General features: G+C 40.7%; 1 protein-coding gene and 1 long non-coding RNA gene across 3 annotated transcripts in view; one reads left to right on the plus strand and one right to left on the minus strand.

Moving 5' to 3' along the window:
* The window catches only part of LOC140729633 (MOB kinase activator 2), a 187,609-nt gene extending 183,690 nt beyond the window's left edge, over positions 1-3,919 (minus strand). Inside the window, exon 1 of one of the 2 annotated variants that reach the window (XM_073049625.1) lies at positions 3,645-3,919. Coding sequence is in view for 1 of the 2 variants with exons in the window: in XM_073049627.1 (XP_072905728.1) it covers positions 3,645-3,661 (17 nt within the window). In the remaining variant the exon portion in view is untranslated. The remainder of the gene's footprint in view (positions 1-3,644) is intronic. The other variant, XM_073049627.1, reaches the window with a different exon arrangement.
* Positions 3,920-3,973: 54 nt separating this feature from the next.
* Positions 3,974-17,171, plus strand: part of LOC140729634 (uncharacterized) — a 38,097-nt gene continuing 24,899 nt past the window's right edge. The window contains exon 1 of the long non-coding RNA XR_012099380.1: positions 3,974-4,220. This is a non-coding gene — a long non-coding RNA (uncharacterized lncRNA). The remainder of the gene's footprint in view (positions 4,221-17,171) is intronic.

A 17,171-nucleotide genomic window follows, 5' to 3' on the forward strand; every position in this document is an offset into this window, starting at 1 on the left:
CTCACAATCCGGCATGTCCTCTTCTCATTACTACCATCAGAGAAGCAGCACAGAAAGATTCAAGATTCAAAAACTTTATTGTCATTCCAACCATACATCAGCTCTGCAGGGCAGAATGAGACAGCGTTTCCCAGGGGCAAGTGCAATCATAACATAATAAAAGCAACAATAAATAGTAAACACAACAATAAATAGTAAAATACAACAGCCACATGTCAGTTAAAATCAAGTTATAAGTGTCCAGTGCAAGTTAAAAGTGTCCAAAACAGAGTCAGGTAGCGCAGATATTCAGCAGTCTGACTGCCTGTGGGAGGAAGCTGTTTAGTAGCCTTGTGGTTTTTGTTTTGATGCTCCTGTAACGTTTGCCTGATGGCAGAAGAACAAACAGTTTATGGAGAGGGTGTGAGGGATCTCTAATGATGTACCGTGTCTTCTGGAGGCATCGACTCTGAAAGAGGTCTTGGACAGAAGGTAGGGAGACCCCAATAACCTTCTCTGATCCCCTAACCACCCTCTGCAAGGCTTTTTTGTCAGCAGCACTGCAGCTGGAGTACCAGGTTGTGACGCAAAAGGTCAGCACACCCTCAACCACGCCTCTGTAGAACGTAGTTAAGATGTTAGTGGGGAGTGATGCTTGTTTAAGTTTCCTCAGTAAGTGCAATCTCTGCTGGGCCTGTTTCACAATCCGAGTGGTGTTCCTGGACCAGGTGAGATTGTCCGAGATCTGCATCCCAAGGAAGTTGATGTTTTCCACTCTCTCCACTGTGGAGCCGCTGATGCTGAGGGGTGTGTGCTCAGGCTGAGATCGTCTGAAGTTGACGATTATCTCGTTGGTTTTGGTGACATTAAGCATCAAGTTGTTGTCACTGCACCAGCTCTCTAGGTGTTTGACCTCCTCCCTGTACATTGTTTCATCATTTTTGCTGATGAGCCCCACCACTGTGGTATCGTCAGCAAATTTAATGATCAGGTTCCCCTTGAATCTGGCTGCACAGTCATGCGTTAGCAGTGTAAACAGCAGTGGGCTGAGCACACAGCCTTGTGGGGATCCAGTGCTCAGTGTGATGGAGTCAGAGATGTTCCTGCCAACACGGACTGACTGTGGTCTCTGTCAAGAAATCCAGAATCCAGCAACACATGGCAGTGTTAAGGCCAAGCAGCGACAGTTTCTCCACTATTCTCTGCGGGATGATGGTATTGAATGCTGAACTGAAATCAATGTGCAGGATTCTGGCCTAAGTGTCTTTATTGTCCAAGTGAGAGAGAACTGCGTGCAGTGTGGTGGATATTGCGTCCAGAAACCTGAAGACCCACAATCAACAACTAAGAAACAGCTTCTTTCCCCTCTCCATCAGATTTCTGAATGGTGCATGAACTGATGAACAAACCATGTTTTACCTTTTTTTGTACCATTTGTTTAGAACCACACAATTCATATAAGACAGTGATAATAAATGCAATTCTGACTCAGAGCGAGAACAAAATAAAATGTTTTATTCGAATGGGACCTCTTTTTTGACTGCATTAGAGATGAGAAGCCACAGCCCCTCACTGTAACCATACCAATTTTGCTCATTATTGTCCAAGTAACCACTGATTTACATTCACGGGTTCTTTGCATTGAGATATACAGTACTTCTTCTAGAGAGGATGCCTCAAATATCAGCTACAATTTAAATATTCATTATAATCCAGCCTTCCTAATTGTTATTGGAATTCAGTACAACATTGATTTAATGTCATTGATTCCTGGGCTGAGGCAGCTGTCTTACAAGGAGAGATTATGTAAGACTAGTTTCAATGGAGATTAAAAGAAGGAAAAATTACCTCAAAGATGCATGCAGTATTTTGAGAAGATAAACAGTGAGTGGTTATTCTCTCAGTGGAGAAATATTAGATGCAGTCATGACTGTAAGAATTTATTATTCTCTGTATCAGGATACTCCAATATTTTGTGGATAAAAGGTTAAAAATCAATAAATTTTGGGTGTTAAGAAATCAGAGCACATAGGATCAGGCTGGAAAGGTAACTTTAAGCACAGGATCAACCGTGATCTTAATGAATAACAGGATTTCTATGTTCTGCTTCTATTTCTAAAATTCTTAAAAGCAACTTGTTCAGTTTAAACATGATATACAGCTGGCAAATATTAAAAATTATCCAAAATAAAAGCCTTTGTTCTGAAAATTATCCTCAGATCCATTAAGCTATCATTTAACTCTAATTTGACATACTTCATGCTTCCAAATAAAGGGTAAAAAATCAATATAAAGCTAATTGCAACCTTTGGTGCTCAGAATCTATAAGCATAGAAATGGTCATAAGCCTGATTACAGTTTATTATTTACCAATATTTCAGTTATAAATATGTTTCCTAAAAGTTAAAAACTTAACTTTCTGATTAAAATACTGTCTCAGTAATGACATTTTAAAATATTTTAAAATTTCTTCAAGTTTATTATGGACTATTTTGACTTGTATTCGTAAAATTATAAAATAAAATAAACAAAAATTAGATGTTTCTAATCAAAGTAATCAAACAGTCAAAAATATCACTGAAAATGTAATACTTTGATACAGTAAAATGAAATAAGCTATGAACTATAAAAGAAAATGTGCCACTCCAATAAAAGTTTCAGGGCATGCAAGTTATGGTAGCAGTATAATGTTTAATCTTCAAGGCCATAACTTCCTTACTGAAGAGATAGCATCAATGTATATTTGCGTATGCTACTACAGAGTCTTGTTTATGTTCATTTATAACTTCAGGATCTTAACTACATTGCAGCATTTTAGTCCTACTTGTCATCAATAAAACTGATCGTTTTCCTTAAACTACTAGGAAACTGGACAATATAGTTTTCCAGTTACTTTACTGAAAATGCATTTTAATACTAAAGTTGTTCTCAATGCGTTCCAGGTGTTACATATTAATAGAAGAAATGACAGAACAATATCCCTAAAGTCTAACAAAGTCCAAATCCTGCACGTAGTTTTACCCCAACTAATAAACACATCTTACAAATCAAACAAATGCACTTTCTGTCCTTGTTATAAACAATTTACTCAGATGACCTACTGTATTCCAGCATGACATAGCAAATTGCTAAACATGCAAACAGTATGACTTGCTTTATCCCTCCCAAGCTTTTTCAATACAAGTATCGCGCGCAGTGTATTGCACGTCTCCATAAATAGATATTATCTCTGACCTTTGCCTGTCTTACCTATCTTTAAGCGAAATGCTAATGATTATTTTAATAACAACCAGGTTTTTCTTTAGATTAAAAATCAATCATTTCAGCGTGGAAACTGTAATTTTATACCTTTCTCGATTTAGGATTTATCCAACCATATGTATCGTAAACCACTTCAAAAAAACAAATAACCATCTCGCAAGGACAGAAAAAACCCGATCTCTCTTCCTACTTGCCGGGTGCATTTACATGACTTTAAAAAAAAAGAAACTTCTACAAACTATCTCCGTCATTAAAGTACACCTGGGAGCGGAGCTTAGGGCACCGACCCCTTCATTTCGGCCCACTATGAGCTGTGGAAAGAGGTTTGCTGGATGGAGTGCTGGTCTTACAACCAGCCAGCAGCTCAGTGCAGGGCTGTTCCCCCCTGAAGTTCCCTCACTTACCCCATGAGCCAATCCATCGCTGATCCGATGAAGAGCTCCCAGTACCTCCTCAAGCTTCCTCCACCCCTTCTCCCGCCACCAAACACTCAAGCACCATCAGACTAGAGGCAGTGCCAAGCGAGGGTCGGGAGGCATTTAAACGGCGCGCAGGCAGGGTCTGTCAAGAGCCGTTGGCTGTGTGAGGGACGGAGCCCAGCTGGCGGAACCCTTCGCCTGTCCAGGCACGCTCAGACATCAGCGGCGCTGTGCGGCTCCCGGCCAGACCGGAACACTCGGCACTCAAAAGCCCACCCCCACGAAGGTCACGGCTCGCTTCCGCCGGATATCGACGCCTGCTGGGAGTTGTAGTTTTGCAGCAGTCCGGACCTCAGGCGACTTCAAAAATCTTCACCGTTTTGAAAAATGGTCTGGGAGCAAACAGTCAGATATACCGTAATTCCGAAGCGACGGCAGAAAATGTTGGCGATACCCAACAAGTCTGGGGCAGCGTCGATGGAAAGAGACTACTCCACTAACAGCTCACTGGTAGACTCAAGGCCGAGGGTAACTGCGAGAGGAAAGGAATAGGGTCTTAAAGTAAACACGTTTGTAAACTATTTTAACATGTTTTGCATGTAAGCTGTTAAAATCCTAAAGGAAAGCCACCAAATTTAGACGCAGGTTAGTTGAAAACCAGTTAGTTGATTAGTTGAGTAAGTTATTTAAAATATGTTTTTAAATTAGTAGAACCAGCTCTGCTGATTCTTTATAATTGTCATGAGTTCTCGTTCGTTCAGTATTGCTTTGTCAAGAGGATTGTGACAGGCAGGGAGTCGTATTATGTCTTACGTTTTTGAATAACTTTCTGATTTTATTTTCATGTTACACAAAAAGCCAATTTCTCCTTTTGTAGTTGGCATCAAGTGTTTAAATTTGTGCTGGTCTGCGACAAGTTTCACTTCATAATTAGATTTTAAAAGTGTATGGCGCTTGGATTTTATGTACTGTCTTACTTATTATTTCAAAATGTATGTTGTTCAATTACCTATTCAGTTGAATCATACCATTCAGATGAATTTTGGTCTGAAGGGATATATTCAGTCTGCATTTTAAAGAGAATTTTGCTGCTAAAGCACGTGATTTATGTGGCAGTTCTACAGAGATCTTTGTTTCAATTACCATTCCTGGGTCTTGAACAATTAAAAATATCGTATTAATTACAGGCGTTATAAGATCCTTCAATGGATTACAATCGAGAGAATCTGCAGATGCTGGAAATCTGAGTAACACATACTGGAGGAATTCAGCAGGGCAGGCAGCATCTATGGAAAAAAATACAGTTGACGTTTTGAACCAAAACCCTTCAGCATTTCCCTGCAAAAACATCATCCCAATTCACACCTGCAAGTTCTAGCCTTATAGCCTCATAATTTGCCCTTCCCCAATTAAAAAAAATTCCTGTCCTCTCTGATTCTATCCTTTTCTATGATAATGCTAAAGGCCAGGGAGTGGTGGTCACTGTCCCCCAGATGCTCACCCACTGAGAGACCTGTGACCTGACTCGGTTCGTTACCTAATACTAGATCTAGTATGGCATTCCCCCAGTCGGCCTGTCAACATATTGTGACAGGAATCCGTCCTGGACACACTTAACAAACTCTGCCCCCATCTAAACCATTGGAACTAATCAGGTGCCAATCAATATTAGGGAAGTTAAAGTCACCCATGATAGCAACCCTGTTATTTTTGCGCCTTTCCAAAATCTGCCTCCCAATCTGCTTCTCAGTATCTCTGCTGCTACCGGGGGGCCTGTAGAGTACTCCCAATAGAGTAACTGCTTCCTTCCTGTTCCTGACTTCCACCCATACTGACTCAAAAGAGGATTCTGCTACATTACCCACCCTTTCTGTAGCTGTAATAGTATGTATCCCTGACCAGTAATGCCAACCCTCCTCCTCTTTCCTCCCCCTTCTATCCCTTTTAAAGCACTGAAATGCAGGAATATTGAGAATCCATTCCTGCCCTGGTGCCAGCCAAGTCTCTGTAATGGCCACTACATCATAATTCCAAGCTCTCAGTTCATCACCTTTGTTTCGGATCCTGATAACATTTTCTCATTGCTTTTATTTTCTTTTTAGGTACAATTTTAGAACAGTTTAAGCAAACAAGATAGATTGCATGGGAAATACTGCACAAAAACTATTTATACAAGTCCATTCTTATATTTATGCCCCACTGTAGCCTACCATTTCTCATCTAAACATGTGTAATCCTGAATATACATGTTCAACCTCTACTTAAGTTGACCTCATCTATGCCTGTGTTGGTGAGTCACACATTTTAACTATACATTAAGTAGTTGCTTATGAATTCTGCATTGGGTATCTAGGTAACCACCTAGTATAGATGTCCTTAACTTGTGTTCTCCCTAAAAGTGGAAACACTTCCTTTGCATCAACTATTTTAAAAACACTTTCTGATCTTAAAAGAACAACTCATTTACTCATCCCTCAGCAGGCTTATCCTAAAAATGAGGAATGAGAGCCTTGTACTATATATATATATTTTATGTATTTATTATTTTTTTAAGATTCTCCACGGGTAGCTGTTTGCAATTGCTTTGAATGTCCTGCATAGAGCACTTTTATGAAGAATAATAAATTTCAGCCATTGATGCAATATAAAAATGCTAGATTCCTTCCCACTCTTAGAATTCCAGACTTTGGCTAATTCTGATTTCAAAGCGCTGCATTGCATTCTCATTTCAATCTTTTTTTATTAATTTTCCAACAGAGAGAAAAAAATACAAATCAGAGGAGAAGTTTTAGCAAACACACAATACAAAAGACGTAGAAACAACAAAAAAAATACTGTCAAGGTCAATTAAATATAATATTAAGCTGTTGTATATAGTATATAAACAAAAAACCACAACTCCTATTGACAGATCATAAAGAAAAAAAAAGATTGGAAATGTTATTAATAAGGAGAAAAAAAAACCCTGCTAAACTAACCTAAAACAAAAAGAAAGAAAAATTAGGCAATCCATTTGAGGATAAAATTAGAAAAAAAGAAGAAAGGAAACATCCTTCCAGTCATCTCCAAACCTTCGCGGATGAGGAAAATTTTTCCTTAAAAAATTTTTTAAAAATTACCGTAGATTCCGGATTATAAGCCGCTACTTTTTTCCCACATTTTGAACAGCTTTGAACTCTGCGTCCTATAATCCAGAGCGGCTAATACATGGTTTTTTTTTCATGCCGCCTCGTAAACATTTTGCCTCGTAACAGTAGACCAATAAAATTGATGAGTAGTTCACAGAGGTCCAATGAAATTGTACGATAAATCAAGCGCACTTTCACAATTAAATTATTGTAAATCAGTCATTTGTACTCACCCTCATCAACATGGAAAATACTCGAAGCAAGACCCGAGCGCGTCAGACCCGATTAGACCCGATCGCAATGCGCAAGCGTCAGACCCGATTAGACCCGAGCGCATTGCGCAAGCGTCAGACCCGATTAGACCCGATCGCAATGCGCAAGCGTCAGACCCGATTAGACCCGAGCGCATTGCGCAAGCGTCAGACCCGATTAGACCCGATCGCATTGCGCAAGCGTGTCAGACCCGATTAGACCCGAGCGCATTGCACAAGTGTCAGACCCGATTAGACCCGATCGCAATGCGCAAGCGTCAGACCCGATTAGACCCGATCGCAATGCGCAAGCGTCAGACCCGATTAGACCCGAGCGCATTGCGCAAGCGTCAGACCCGATTAGACCCGATCGCATTGCGCAAGCGTGTCAGACCCGATTAGACCCGAGCGCATTGCGCAAGTGTCAGACCCGATTAGACCCGATCGCAATGCGCAAGCGTCAGACCCGATTAGACCCGAGCGCATTGCGCAAGCGTCAGACCCGATTAGACCCGATCGAAAACGCTTTTAAGTTAAAGTCGATCAATAACTTTTCCTGGTAGGCTGCAGTATATATATTTTTACCAGTCGCTAGGAGATATTGGAATGTTGTTCGTGCTGTTCAGTAAAAAAGTATATGCAACGTAATTTGTGTTACCGATACGTATGTATATTTAAAAGTAGCGGTGCGGCCTAAAATCCGGTGCGGCCTTTACAATTAAAAAATTGATTTTATTTCTAAAATTAGAGCCAGCGGCTAATAATCAGGTGCGCTCTGTAGTCCGGAATCTACGGTAAATCATATGAAAATATTGAATAAAGGTTCACCAGACTTGCTCCAAATTAAAAGATGTGTCAAACATCTGGCTTCTAATTTTCTCCAAACTTAAACAGGACATAATGGAGGAGAGCCAGTTAAAAACAGTAGGTGGATTAGAATCTTTCCAGTATAACAAGATAGCTCTCCTAGCCAGTAAAGTTGAGAAGGCTATCACATGTTGAGCGGAAGCAGGAACTCTGCCTGTTTCCTCTGGAATAATACCAAAGATTGCCGTAAGCATTCTCAAGTGAAGTTTACTGTCATGTGCACGAGTATGTTGAGGTGCTGTTAAAATGCAGCATCTTCACAGGCACAGTCAACAGGCAGAATATAAATGGTATGTAGAAGTATACTGTACAGTAGGGAAAAATGCTAAATTGAGAACTTTATGGAAAAAAAGATATAATCAAAGGAAAGCCCATAGTAGTACAAGAAGTAGTCCAGTAGGTGTAGGAATAGGTAGTGTGATGATACAAAGATAGGTGGAGGAGTGAGTAGTGTTGAGGAAACAGAGAGCCTGCAGAGAGACTTAGGTAATTTTGGGGAATGGGCAAAGAAGGGGCAAATGAAATACAATGTTGGAAAGTGTATGGTCATGTACTTTGGTGGAAGAAATAAACGGGCAGACTATCATTTAGATGGGGAGAGAATTCAAAATGCAGAGATGCAAAGGGACTTGGGAGTCCTTGTGCAGGATGCCCTAAAGGTTAACCTCCAGGTTGAGTTGGTGGTGAAGAAGGCGAATGCAATGTTGGCATTCATTTCTAGGGGTATAGAATATCAGAGCAGGGATGAGATATTGAGGCTGTATAAGGCACTCATGAGACCACAGTTGTAGCATTGTGTACAGATTTGGGGGGGAAGGTCTGGCAGCTCTTGGGCTGTATTCCCAGGAGTTCAGAAGAATGGGGGGGGGGGGGGTCTCATTGAAACATTCCAGATATTAAAAGGCCTGAACAGACTAGATATGGCAATGTTATTTCCCATAATAGGGGAGTCGAAGACAAGAGGGCACAAGTTCAGGATTGAAGGACATCCATTTAGAACAGAGATGTGAAGAAATTACTTTAGTTAGAGGATGGTAAATCTCTGGAATTTGTTGCCATGAGTGGTGGAGGCCAAGCCATTGGGTGCATTTAAGGCAGAGATAGATGGGTTCTTGATTAGACAGGGCATCAAAGAGTATGGGGAGAAGGCAGGGGAGTGGGGATGACAAGAAAAATTGGATCAGCCAATGATTGAATGGTGGAGCAGACCCAATGGGCCGAATGGCCTACTTCTGCTCCTGTATCTTATGGTCTTATAATATTTCATTACTGAATTGGGATTAGGTTGTGCAGAGCGATTCAAGAACCTGATGTTTGTCAGAAAGTAGCTGGTGTGAACTTCAGACTTCTGTATCCTGCCTTATGTAAGCAGCAAGAGGAGGGCATAACCCAGTTGGTTGGAATCCTTGATGTTGCCTTTGTGAGGACTTCCTGTAGATGCTGTCAATGGTGCTAAGTACTGTGCCCTTAATGGACTGGGATGTATCCACAACCCTCTGCAGCCTCTTGCATTCTGCATTGGAATTGCCTTCCCAGAGCATGATGCAACCAGTGAGGATACTTGCAACAGTGCATCTGCAGAAGTCTGAGTAATTGGTGACATTGTCAGATCTCCTTGAGCTTCTAAGGAAATAGAGGTGCTGGCACCGATAGATATGCTCAAAATTATTTTCCATCAGTACTATGATAATGTATCAGATAATGCAAACTCATTTTCTGAAGTTGTTATGATCATGCTGTGAATTCTGAAATTGACAATTTGGAATTATCATGAAAAATGTGTTAAATGCACTTATGTGTTGTCAGTTGACATAAGGTTGTCTGGTTTAAGATGGCACTGGTGAACCTCAGTGAACTCTAGCTGGTAGCTGATGAAACAAGGAAACAATTCAATACTTCATTAATCACTCTTTTTCTGATAAAGTATCATCGCAAATAATAGCCTGTAACTTCCCTTCAGACTTGGAGGGAATTCAATGTGGCAGAACCAAGGCGAGGCAAGGCAGCAGGTCTGTCGTCAAGAGCGAGGAAGACCCGAGGTTCGATCATTCTCGACGCCAAGCCAAATTGGAAATATCACATACGGCCAAATCCAGGCAGTAGGGTCCAGGCTCCAGAGCACATTGAAGCAACTGAACTGAACCTGCTGGATGACAATTAGGCGCTGGGCTAGATTGAAAAGGTCAAGGTGTCGACGCCTGAGGTGAGGGACAAACTAAGGGTCTGTGGGCTAAACTAAGGGTCTGTGGGCGGACTCATTGTCATCAGTTCAGAACACTATTTGCTTGCGTTTATTGTTTACATAATTTGTTTTTTTAATGGGTTTTTAGGGTTTCTTTTCTCATGGCTGTATGTTAGAAGATGAATTTCAAGGTTGTACAATATATATCATTGATCATTACTTTCTCCTCCATGGTCCTTTTTATAAATCTTCAGAGACAGTGCTGACCATTGACTGCACCTAAGCCACCTCACTACCAAAGGATTTTATTCCATTCCAAACAGTTTTCTCACTGGCAGTAAGATATTACATGTAATCATCGGGACATTACTTCACAGAGATGACTGGTGAAGCAAAACAAGTTATACTAATTCTATACAGAAATCCTTTTTTCTATGAGTTATTTATTCAGGTGACCACTGGATCCTCAGTCTTGCTTTATTGTTCAGTTATATGATGGAATGTCCACATTTGCCTGTTTGCCAATTGTCACACAGGATAATGACAGATGGCATTCCATTGGCTCTTCACTCAGCTCTGGAAGATCTGGTCAATGAAGCACACATTGGGATAGTCATCGTTGGTGATAGCTGTGCGTTCAACGCTATCATCTCCTCAAAACTAATCACTAAGCTTCAAGACCTAAGCCTCACTACCTCCCTGTGCAACTGGAGTCTTGATTTTTTTTTCATTTGCAGACCTAGTCAGTGTAGATTGGCAACAACATCTCCTCCACAATCACCATCAGCACCGGTGCACCACAAAGCTGTGTGCTTAGCCCTCTGATCTTCTCATATTATAACTAAGACTGTGCGGCTGTGTACAGCTACAGTGTCATATTTAAGTTTGCTGATGACACCACTGTTGTTGGCCATATCAAAAGTGATGACGAATTGGCATCTAGTTGAATCATACCAGAAAACAAACCCTCATTCAACATTAGGAAAACCAAAGAGCTAATTATTGACTACAGAAGGAAGAAATTGAAGGTCCATGAACCAGTCCTCATCAGGAAATCGAAGGTGGAGAAGATCAATAACTTTAAATTCTCCGGTATTATCATATCAGAGGATCTGTTCTGGGACCAGCACGTAAGTGCCATCACAAAGAAAGCACAACAGTGCTTCTACTTAGAAGTTTGTGCAGATTCCGGGTGTCATCTAAAATTTTGACAGACTTCTACTGATGCACAGTGGAGAATATCCTGACTGGCTGCATCATGGCCTGGTATGGAAGCACCGATGCCCAAGAACAGGAGTGTACAAAAAGAGATGTATTCTATCACAGGCAAAGCCCTCCTCACCATTGAGTACATCTACAGGCAGTGCAATGCTATTAGAGATTGGGACATTCAGGAGTTCAGTTCCGGTGTTGTCTGTATGGAGTTCCTATGTTCTCCCTGTGAACTATATCAGATTCCTCTGGCTGCTCTGGTTTCCTCCCATAATCCAAAGATATATCGGTTAGTAGGTTAATTGGCCATTGTAAATTGTACTGTGATTAGGCTAGTTTTAAATGGGTGGGTTGCTGAGCAGTGTGGCTCATTGGGTCAGAAGGGCCTATTCTGTGCTGTGTCTCTAAACAAATAAATAGGAGCCTCCATCATCAAGGATCCTGCACCATCCGGGCCATGCTGTCTTCTCACTGCTGCATTGGGAAGAAGGTACAGGAGCCTTAGGTCCCACACCACCATGTTTAGGAACAGTTACTACCCTTCAACCATCAGGTTCCTGAACCAGAGTGAATAACTTCACTCACTGCAACACTGAACTAATTCCACAACCTTGCAATGACTCTTACAACTCATGATCTCAATATTATTTGTGAAGAGAATTCCAGAGTTTCTTGTAAAAATCAAGTTCATTGTCATATGCACAAATATGTGGATACACAGGTGCAACAATAAACTTACTCATACCAGAATCACAAGTGCATATAAGAACATATAAACAGTACTCACAAAAGAAACATAAGTTTAAAATAACACACAATTTTTACAAGAAAGATTAATAATAAACAAAGTCCATTTTAGTACAAACTCCTGCTAATGAAAGAGTTTTTCATCTCAATTTTAGTTGATCAATATCTAATCCTAATGCACAGACTCTAAATTACAGATTCTCCTGCCAGGGCAATATGTTTCCCAGCATCTGTCCTGATAAATTCATTTCAGTGAGGTTGCCTCTCATCTTTTGAAACATTAGGGAACATTGGCACTTGCATTTCAATACTATAGAATAGCTCTCATTCTGGCAATCAATCAACTGAATATTTGTTACAGCCTTTTCAAAAGCAACTGTTGCATTTGTTATTGGGTAAGGAGATGAAAATTATAGACAGTTTTGAAGGTATAATCTCATTGAAGTCCTGTGTAATTGCAACAAAGTTTCATTACTGTTGAACTCAATTACCTCACCATAGCAGTTAATGGAGTATAGTATGTGTCTTCCCCATTGTTTGCTGTACCTGCCTGTTAACTCTCTGTGATTCAGATACATTATTAAGGAAGATCTAAAATATTTAAGTTGAATAGAAACCTTCAGGTTATTCTGCTTAACTCCTTAAAGTGCACTGATATCCAATTTCTTTCTCAGATAATCTTTGTATGTAACAGCAATATCTAACCAATATCTACACACCTGTCTCCGATCTGATAGACAGACCAATACTGCACACCCCTTACTTCCTCCTCAGACTCTGCCTCCCTTCCTGTGACCTAAATGTTTTTTCCAGATGAATATATAATTCCAATTTAGCATACCATCTTCAAGATGTCATCTCCTCTGTGTTAGAGACAGAGAATTGTACAGTACAGGAATAGGCTGCTCAGCCACAACAGTCATGATGTGCTGCTTACACAACTAGACTAATCCCATTTGCCCTCATGTGGAGGATATGCTTTGCCTATTGAAGTATATATCTAAATGCCTTTTAAAGTATCTGATTCAGTCATCTCCTCTTGTAGCATGTTCCCGATACGAACGATTCTCTGTGTAAGAATCTTAGCCCCGAGATCCTTTAATTCTCCTACCTCCTTAAATCTATACTGCTCTATTTTAAACTCTACCCTTCTATTTATGACCATCTATTCCATTTATGTATCTCGTATTTCATGTACATTTATCGGGTATCAGTCTCCTTCACTGCAAGGAAAGCAAGTATAGCTTCTCCAATCTCTCTCCATAAAAAAAAAGTTTCCAATCTGGACAATATGTGGTGAATCTTCTCTGCACCTCTCCAGTGCTATCTCAGCCATGCTAGAATATGGCAATAAGAATGGCACAACAAATTCCAAGTGCAGCATTTTGCAATGTTGAGGCCTAAATCCCAACTCTTCTATGCCCTAAGTTATGGAGGCAAACATGCCATATATCACCTTCACACCCTGTCCACACATGCTCAAGGTTCAGAGTAAATTTATTATCAAAATACATGTATGTCACCATATACAACCCTGAAATTCATTTTATTGTGGGCATTCTCAATAAACTTATGATGATAATTATAACAGAGTCAATGAAACACTGCCCCACCCCCAACTTGAGCATTCAACCAGAGTCCAGAAGACAACAAACTGAAAATACAAAAAGAAAGAAATAATAATAAGTAAATTTGCAATTAATATTGAGAACATGAGTTGAAGAGTCATTGAAAGTGAGCCCATTGGTTATGGGAACATTTCAATGCTGGGGCAAGTGAAATTGAGTGAAGTTATCCCCTTTGGTTCAGGAGCCTGATGGTTGAGTGGTAATAACTGTTCCTGAACTAGGTGGTATTAGTCCTAAGGCTCCTATATCTTGTTCCTGATGGCAGCAGTGAGAAGAGAGTATGTCCTGGGTAGTGGGGGAGTCCCTGATGATGGATGCTATTTTCCTGCGACAACGCTCCATGTAGATGTGCTCAATGGTGGGGTGGGCTTTATCCATGATGCACTGGGCCATGAAATGATAACATTGAGGAATTTACAGTTGCTGATCTTCTCCACCTCTGATCCTCCAATGAGGACTGGCTCAGGGACCTCTGGTTTCCATCTCTTGAAGTCAATAATCAGTTCCTTTGTCTTGCTGACATTGAGTAAGTAATTGTTGTTAAGGCATCAATCAGCCAGACTTTCAACCTCCCTACTATCTGCAGATTCATCACCACCCTTGCTTCTGCCTATGACAATGTTGTCGTCAGCAAACTTGAATATGGCATTGGAGCTGTGCTTGGCCACACAGTCATAAGTGTTAAGTGAGTATAGCAGGTGGCCAAGCACACAGCCTTATGGTGCACCTGTGCTGATAGAGATTGTAGAGCAAATTTTGTTGCCAATCTGAACTGACTGGGTCCTGCAAGTGAGGATATCGAGGATCCAATTGAACTAAGAGGTATTGAGGCCTAATTCTTGGGGTTTATTGATTAGTTTTTAAGGGATGATGGTATTGAATGCTGAGCTGTACTCCAAAGAGCATCCTGATGTATTTATCTTTGCTGTCCAGATGTTCCAGGGTTCAATGAAGAGCCAATGAGATGGTATCTGCTGTGGATCTGTTGTTCTGGTGGGCAAATTGGAGCAGATCTAAGTCACTTCTAAGGCAAAAATTGATATGTTTCATCACCAACCTCTAAAACACTTCATCAGTGTGGATGTAATTGCACTGGACAATAGTCATTGAGGCAGATTACCACATTCTTCTTAGGCACCAGTATAATTGAAGCCTGCCTGAAGCAGTTGGGCACCTCAAATTGCCAAAGTAAGAGATTTAAGATCTCAGTGAACACTTCAGCCAGTACTGTTGATTCGTACTTGGCCAGGTACCCTGTCTGGACTAGATGCTTTTCATGGGTTCACCTCCTGAAGGCTGCTTGCATGATGGCCTCAGAGACTGAGAACATAGGGTCATCGAAGGCTGTGGGAGTTCATGATGGTACTTCCATGTTTTGACAGTCAAAGCAAACATGGAAAGCATTGAGCTCCTCTGGAAGTGAAGCCCAGCTGTCACCTATGTCACTTGGTTTAACTTTATTAGAGGTATAGTATACCCTGCCACAACTGTTGAACATCCTTTGTTGATTCCAGTGTAGTCCAGAATTGCCAGTTCCGGAGATTGTACCTGTATCTCTTGTAACTTTCTTTGTCACCAGACTTGAATCCCTTGGATCTGGCTGTCAGCAGATTGCAGATCTCATGTTTCATCCAGGGTTTCTCTTTGGGGAAGACTCTGAATTATTTTGTGGGGACACAGTTGTCACCACTGTTTTAATAAAGATCTTGACAACCATGGTGTATTAATTCAGATCCACAGATGAGGCCTTTAACATGGCCCAGTCTACTGACTTGAAGCAATCACCTTGCCACTCCTCTGCCTTCTGCAGCCGCCTCTTTGTTGTCCTAATCTCTGGAACTTTGCTCTTTAGTCACTTCCTGTATACGGGTAGGAGGACAGCCAAGTGGTCAGGTTTACCAAAATGGAGCCTGGGCATGGAACGGTAGGCATTCCTCATCTTATAACAGTGGTCTAGTTTGTGCTGGGACCTCTGGTGCTAGAGGTTATATGCTGATGGTAACTGGGCAGGCTTTTTGTCAAACAATCCTAGTTGGAGTCCCTGACTATGATCTAAAGTGCGTTGGGATGGACTGTTTCTTGGTTGGAGATGGCATCATGCAGTATCTCAAGCGCTTGATTATAGTCATTCATTGGTGGTATGTAAATTGCGGTCAGGATTTTGGACCATGCTACCATTTTCAGGATATTATGGGCTTGTACCCCAGGTATGTCTTTTCATGAATTTTCATTATCAACATCACAATGGTGAAACTGATGAAGAACACCTGACCCTGATTCACTATCATTCTACTTTAAAGATTTTACTTTTCAAAATTATTCTGATAAAGCATACGGTAAGTTCAAGGAAAACATCTTCCTGCTACTCACTTTACAGCCTTAGGACTGCCTACTGAATTCAACAACTTCACCACAACATCCATTCTAATCTTTTATCTCAAACTTCCAACCTTCAGAGTTCATTCTGTTCTCTGGAGAACTTCAGATTTAACTTATCCCCATCCCAATGTCTCTGAAGTAAATCTGTTTCATTCTAAACATTTCCAGTTCCAATGGAAGGTCAACAACCTGAAACTTTAATTCTCCACAGATGCTGCCCATTCTTCTGTGCATTGCTAATTTTATTGATTTTATGTTTGAAGTTTAACAGGACTTATTTGTGGTTAACATTGTATGAAAGGCTGAGTTACATTTTATTTAATTATAGGAAGCAAAATAAATGCTGGGCAATTTTCAGTTTGGAGAATTAACACCTTATATTCTGTATAGACAGCCTCCAACATAAGTACAGTATCAATTTCTCTAATTTCTAGTAATTTCTTCCCCCTACTGGTCCTATGTTTTTCCATTCCCCATTTTAGCTTTCTTCTTTCTCCTTCTCACTTACCCATCACCTTACTCTGGTTCCCCTTCTTCTTCCCTTTCTCCCATAGTCCACTCTCTTCTTCCATCAGAATCTATTTTCTTCATTCCTTTATCTTTTCCACCTATCACCTCCCAGCTTCTCATTTCATTCTTCTCCTTCACCCACCTACTTTCCCCCCTCACCTGGTTTCACCTATCACTTGCCAACTCATACTCCTTCCCCTCCACCACCTTCTTATTCTGGCATTTCCCCCCTTCCTTTCCAGTCCTGATGAAGAGTTTCAGCCCAAAATGGTGACTCTTTATTCCTGCTCCTAGATGCTGCCTGACTTGCTGAGCTCCACCAGCATTTTATGCATGTTGCTCTGGATTTCCAGCATCTGCAGAATCTCTTCTTGTGCTCCTTCAGAGTTTTAATTGTATCTGTTTTTCCTATCTGCTGGCTCACTGAGTGTTTGTTATTACAGTAAAAACTTAATCAACCAAGAAGGTAGATTGGATTTCTCCATAAACTGCTTTTAAAATATCAGTGAATGATCAAGTATAATATATAAAATAAATACAGTATATCTGTATTCTTATTTAGCTTATGACCCATCTCTGAAGGTTTAAACTTGCTTGAAAGAAACAAA

Source organism: Hemitrygon akajei, chromosome 6 (genome assembly GCF_048418815.1).
Source record: "Hemitrygon akajei chromosome 6, sHemAka1.3, whole genome shotgun sequence".
Classification (NCBI taxonomy): Eukaryota; Metazoa; Chordata; class Chondrichthyes; order Myliobatiformes; family Dasyatidae; genus Hemitrygon; species Hemitrygon akajei.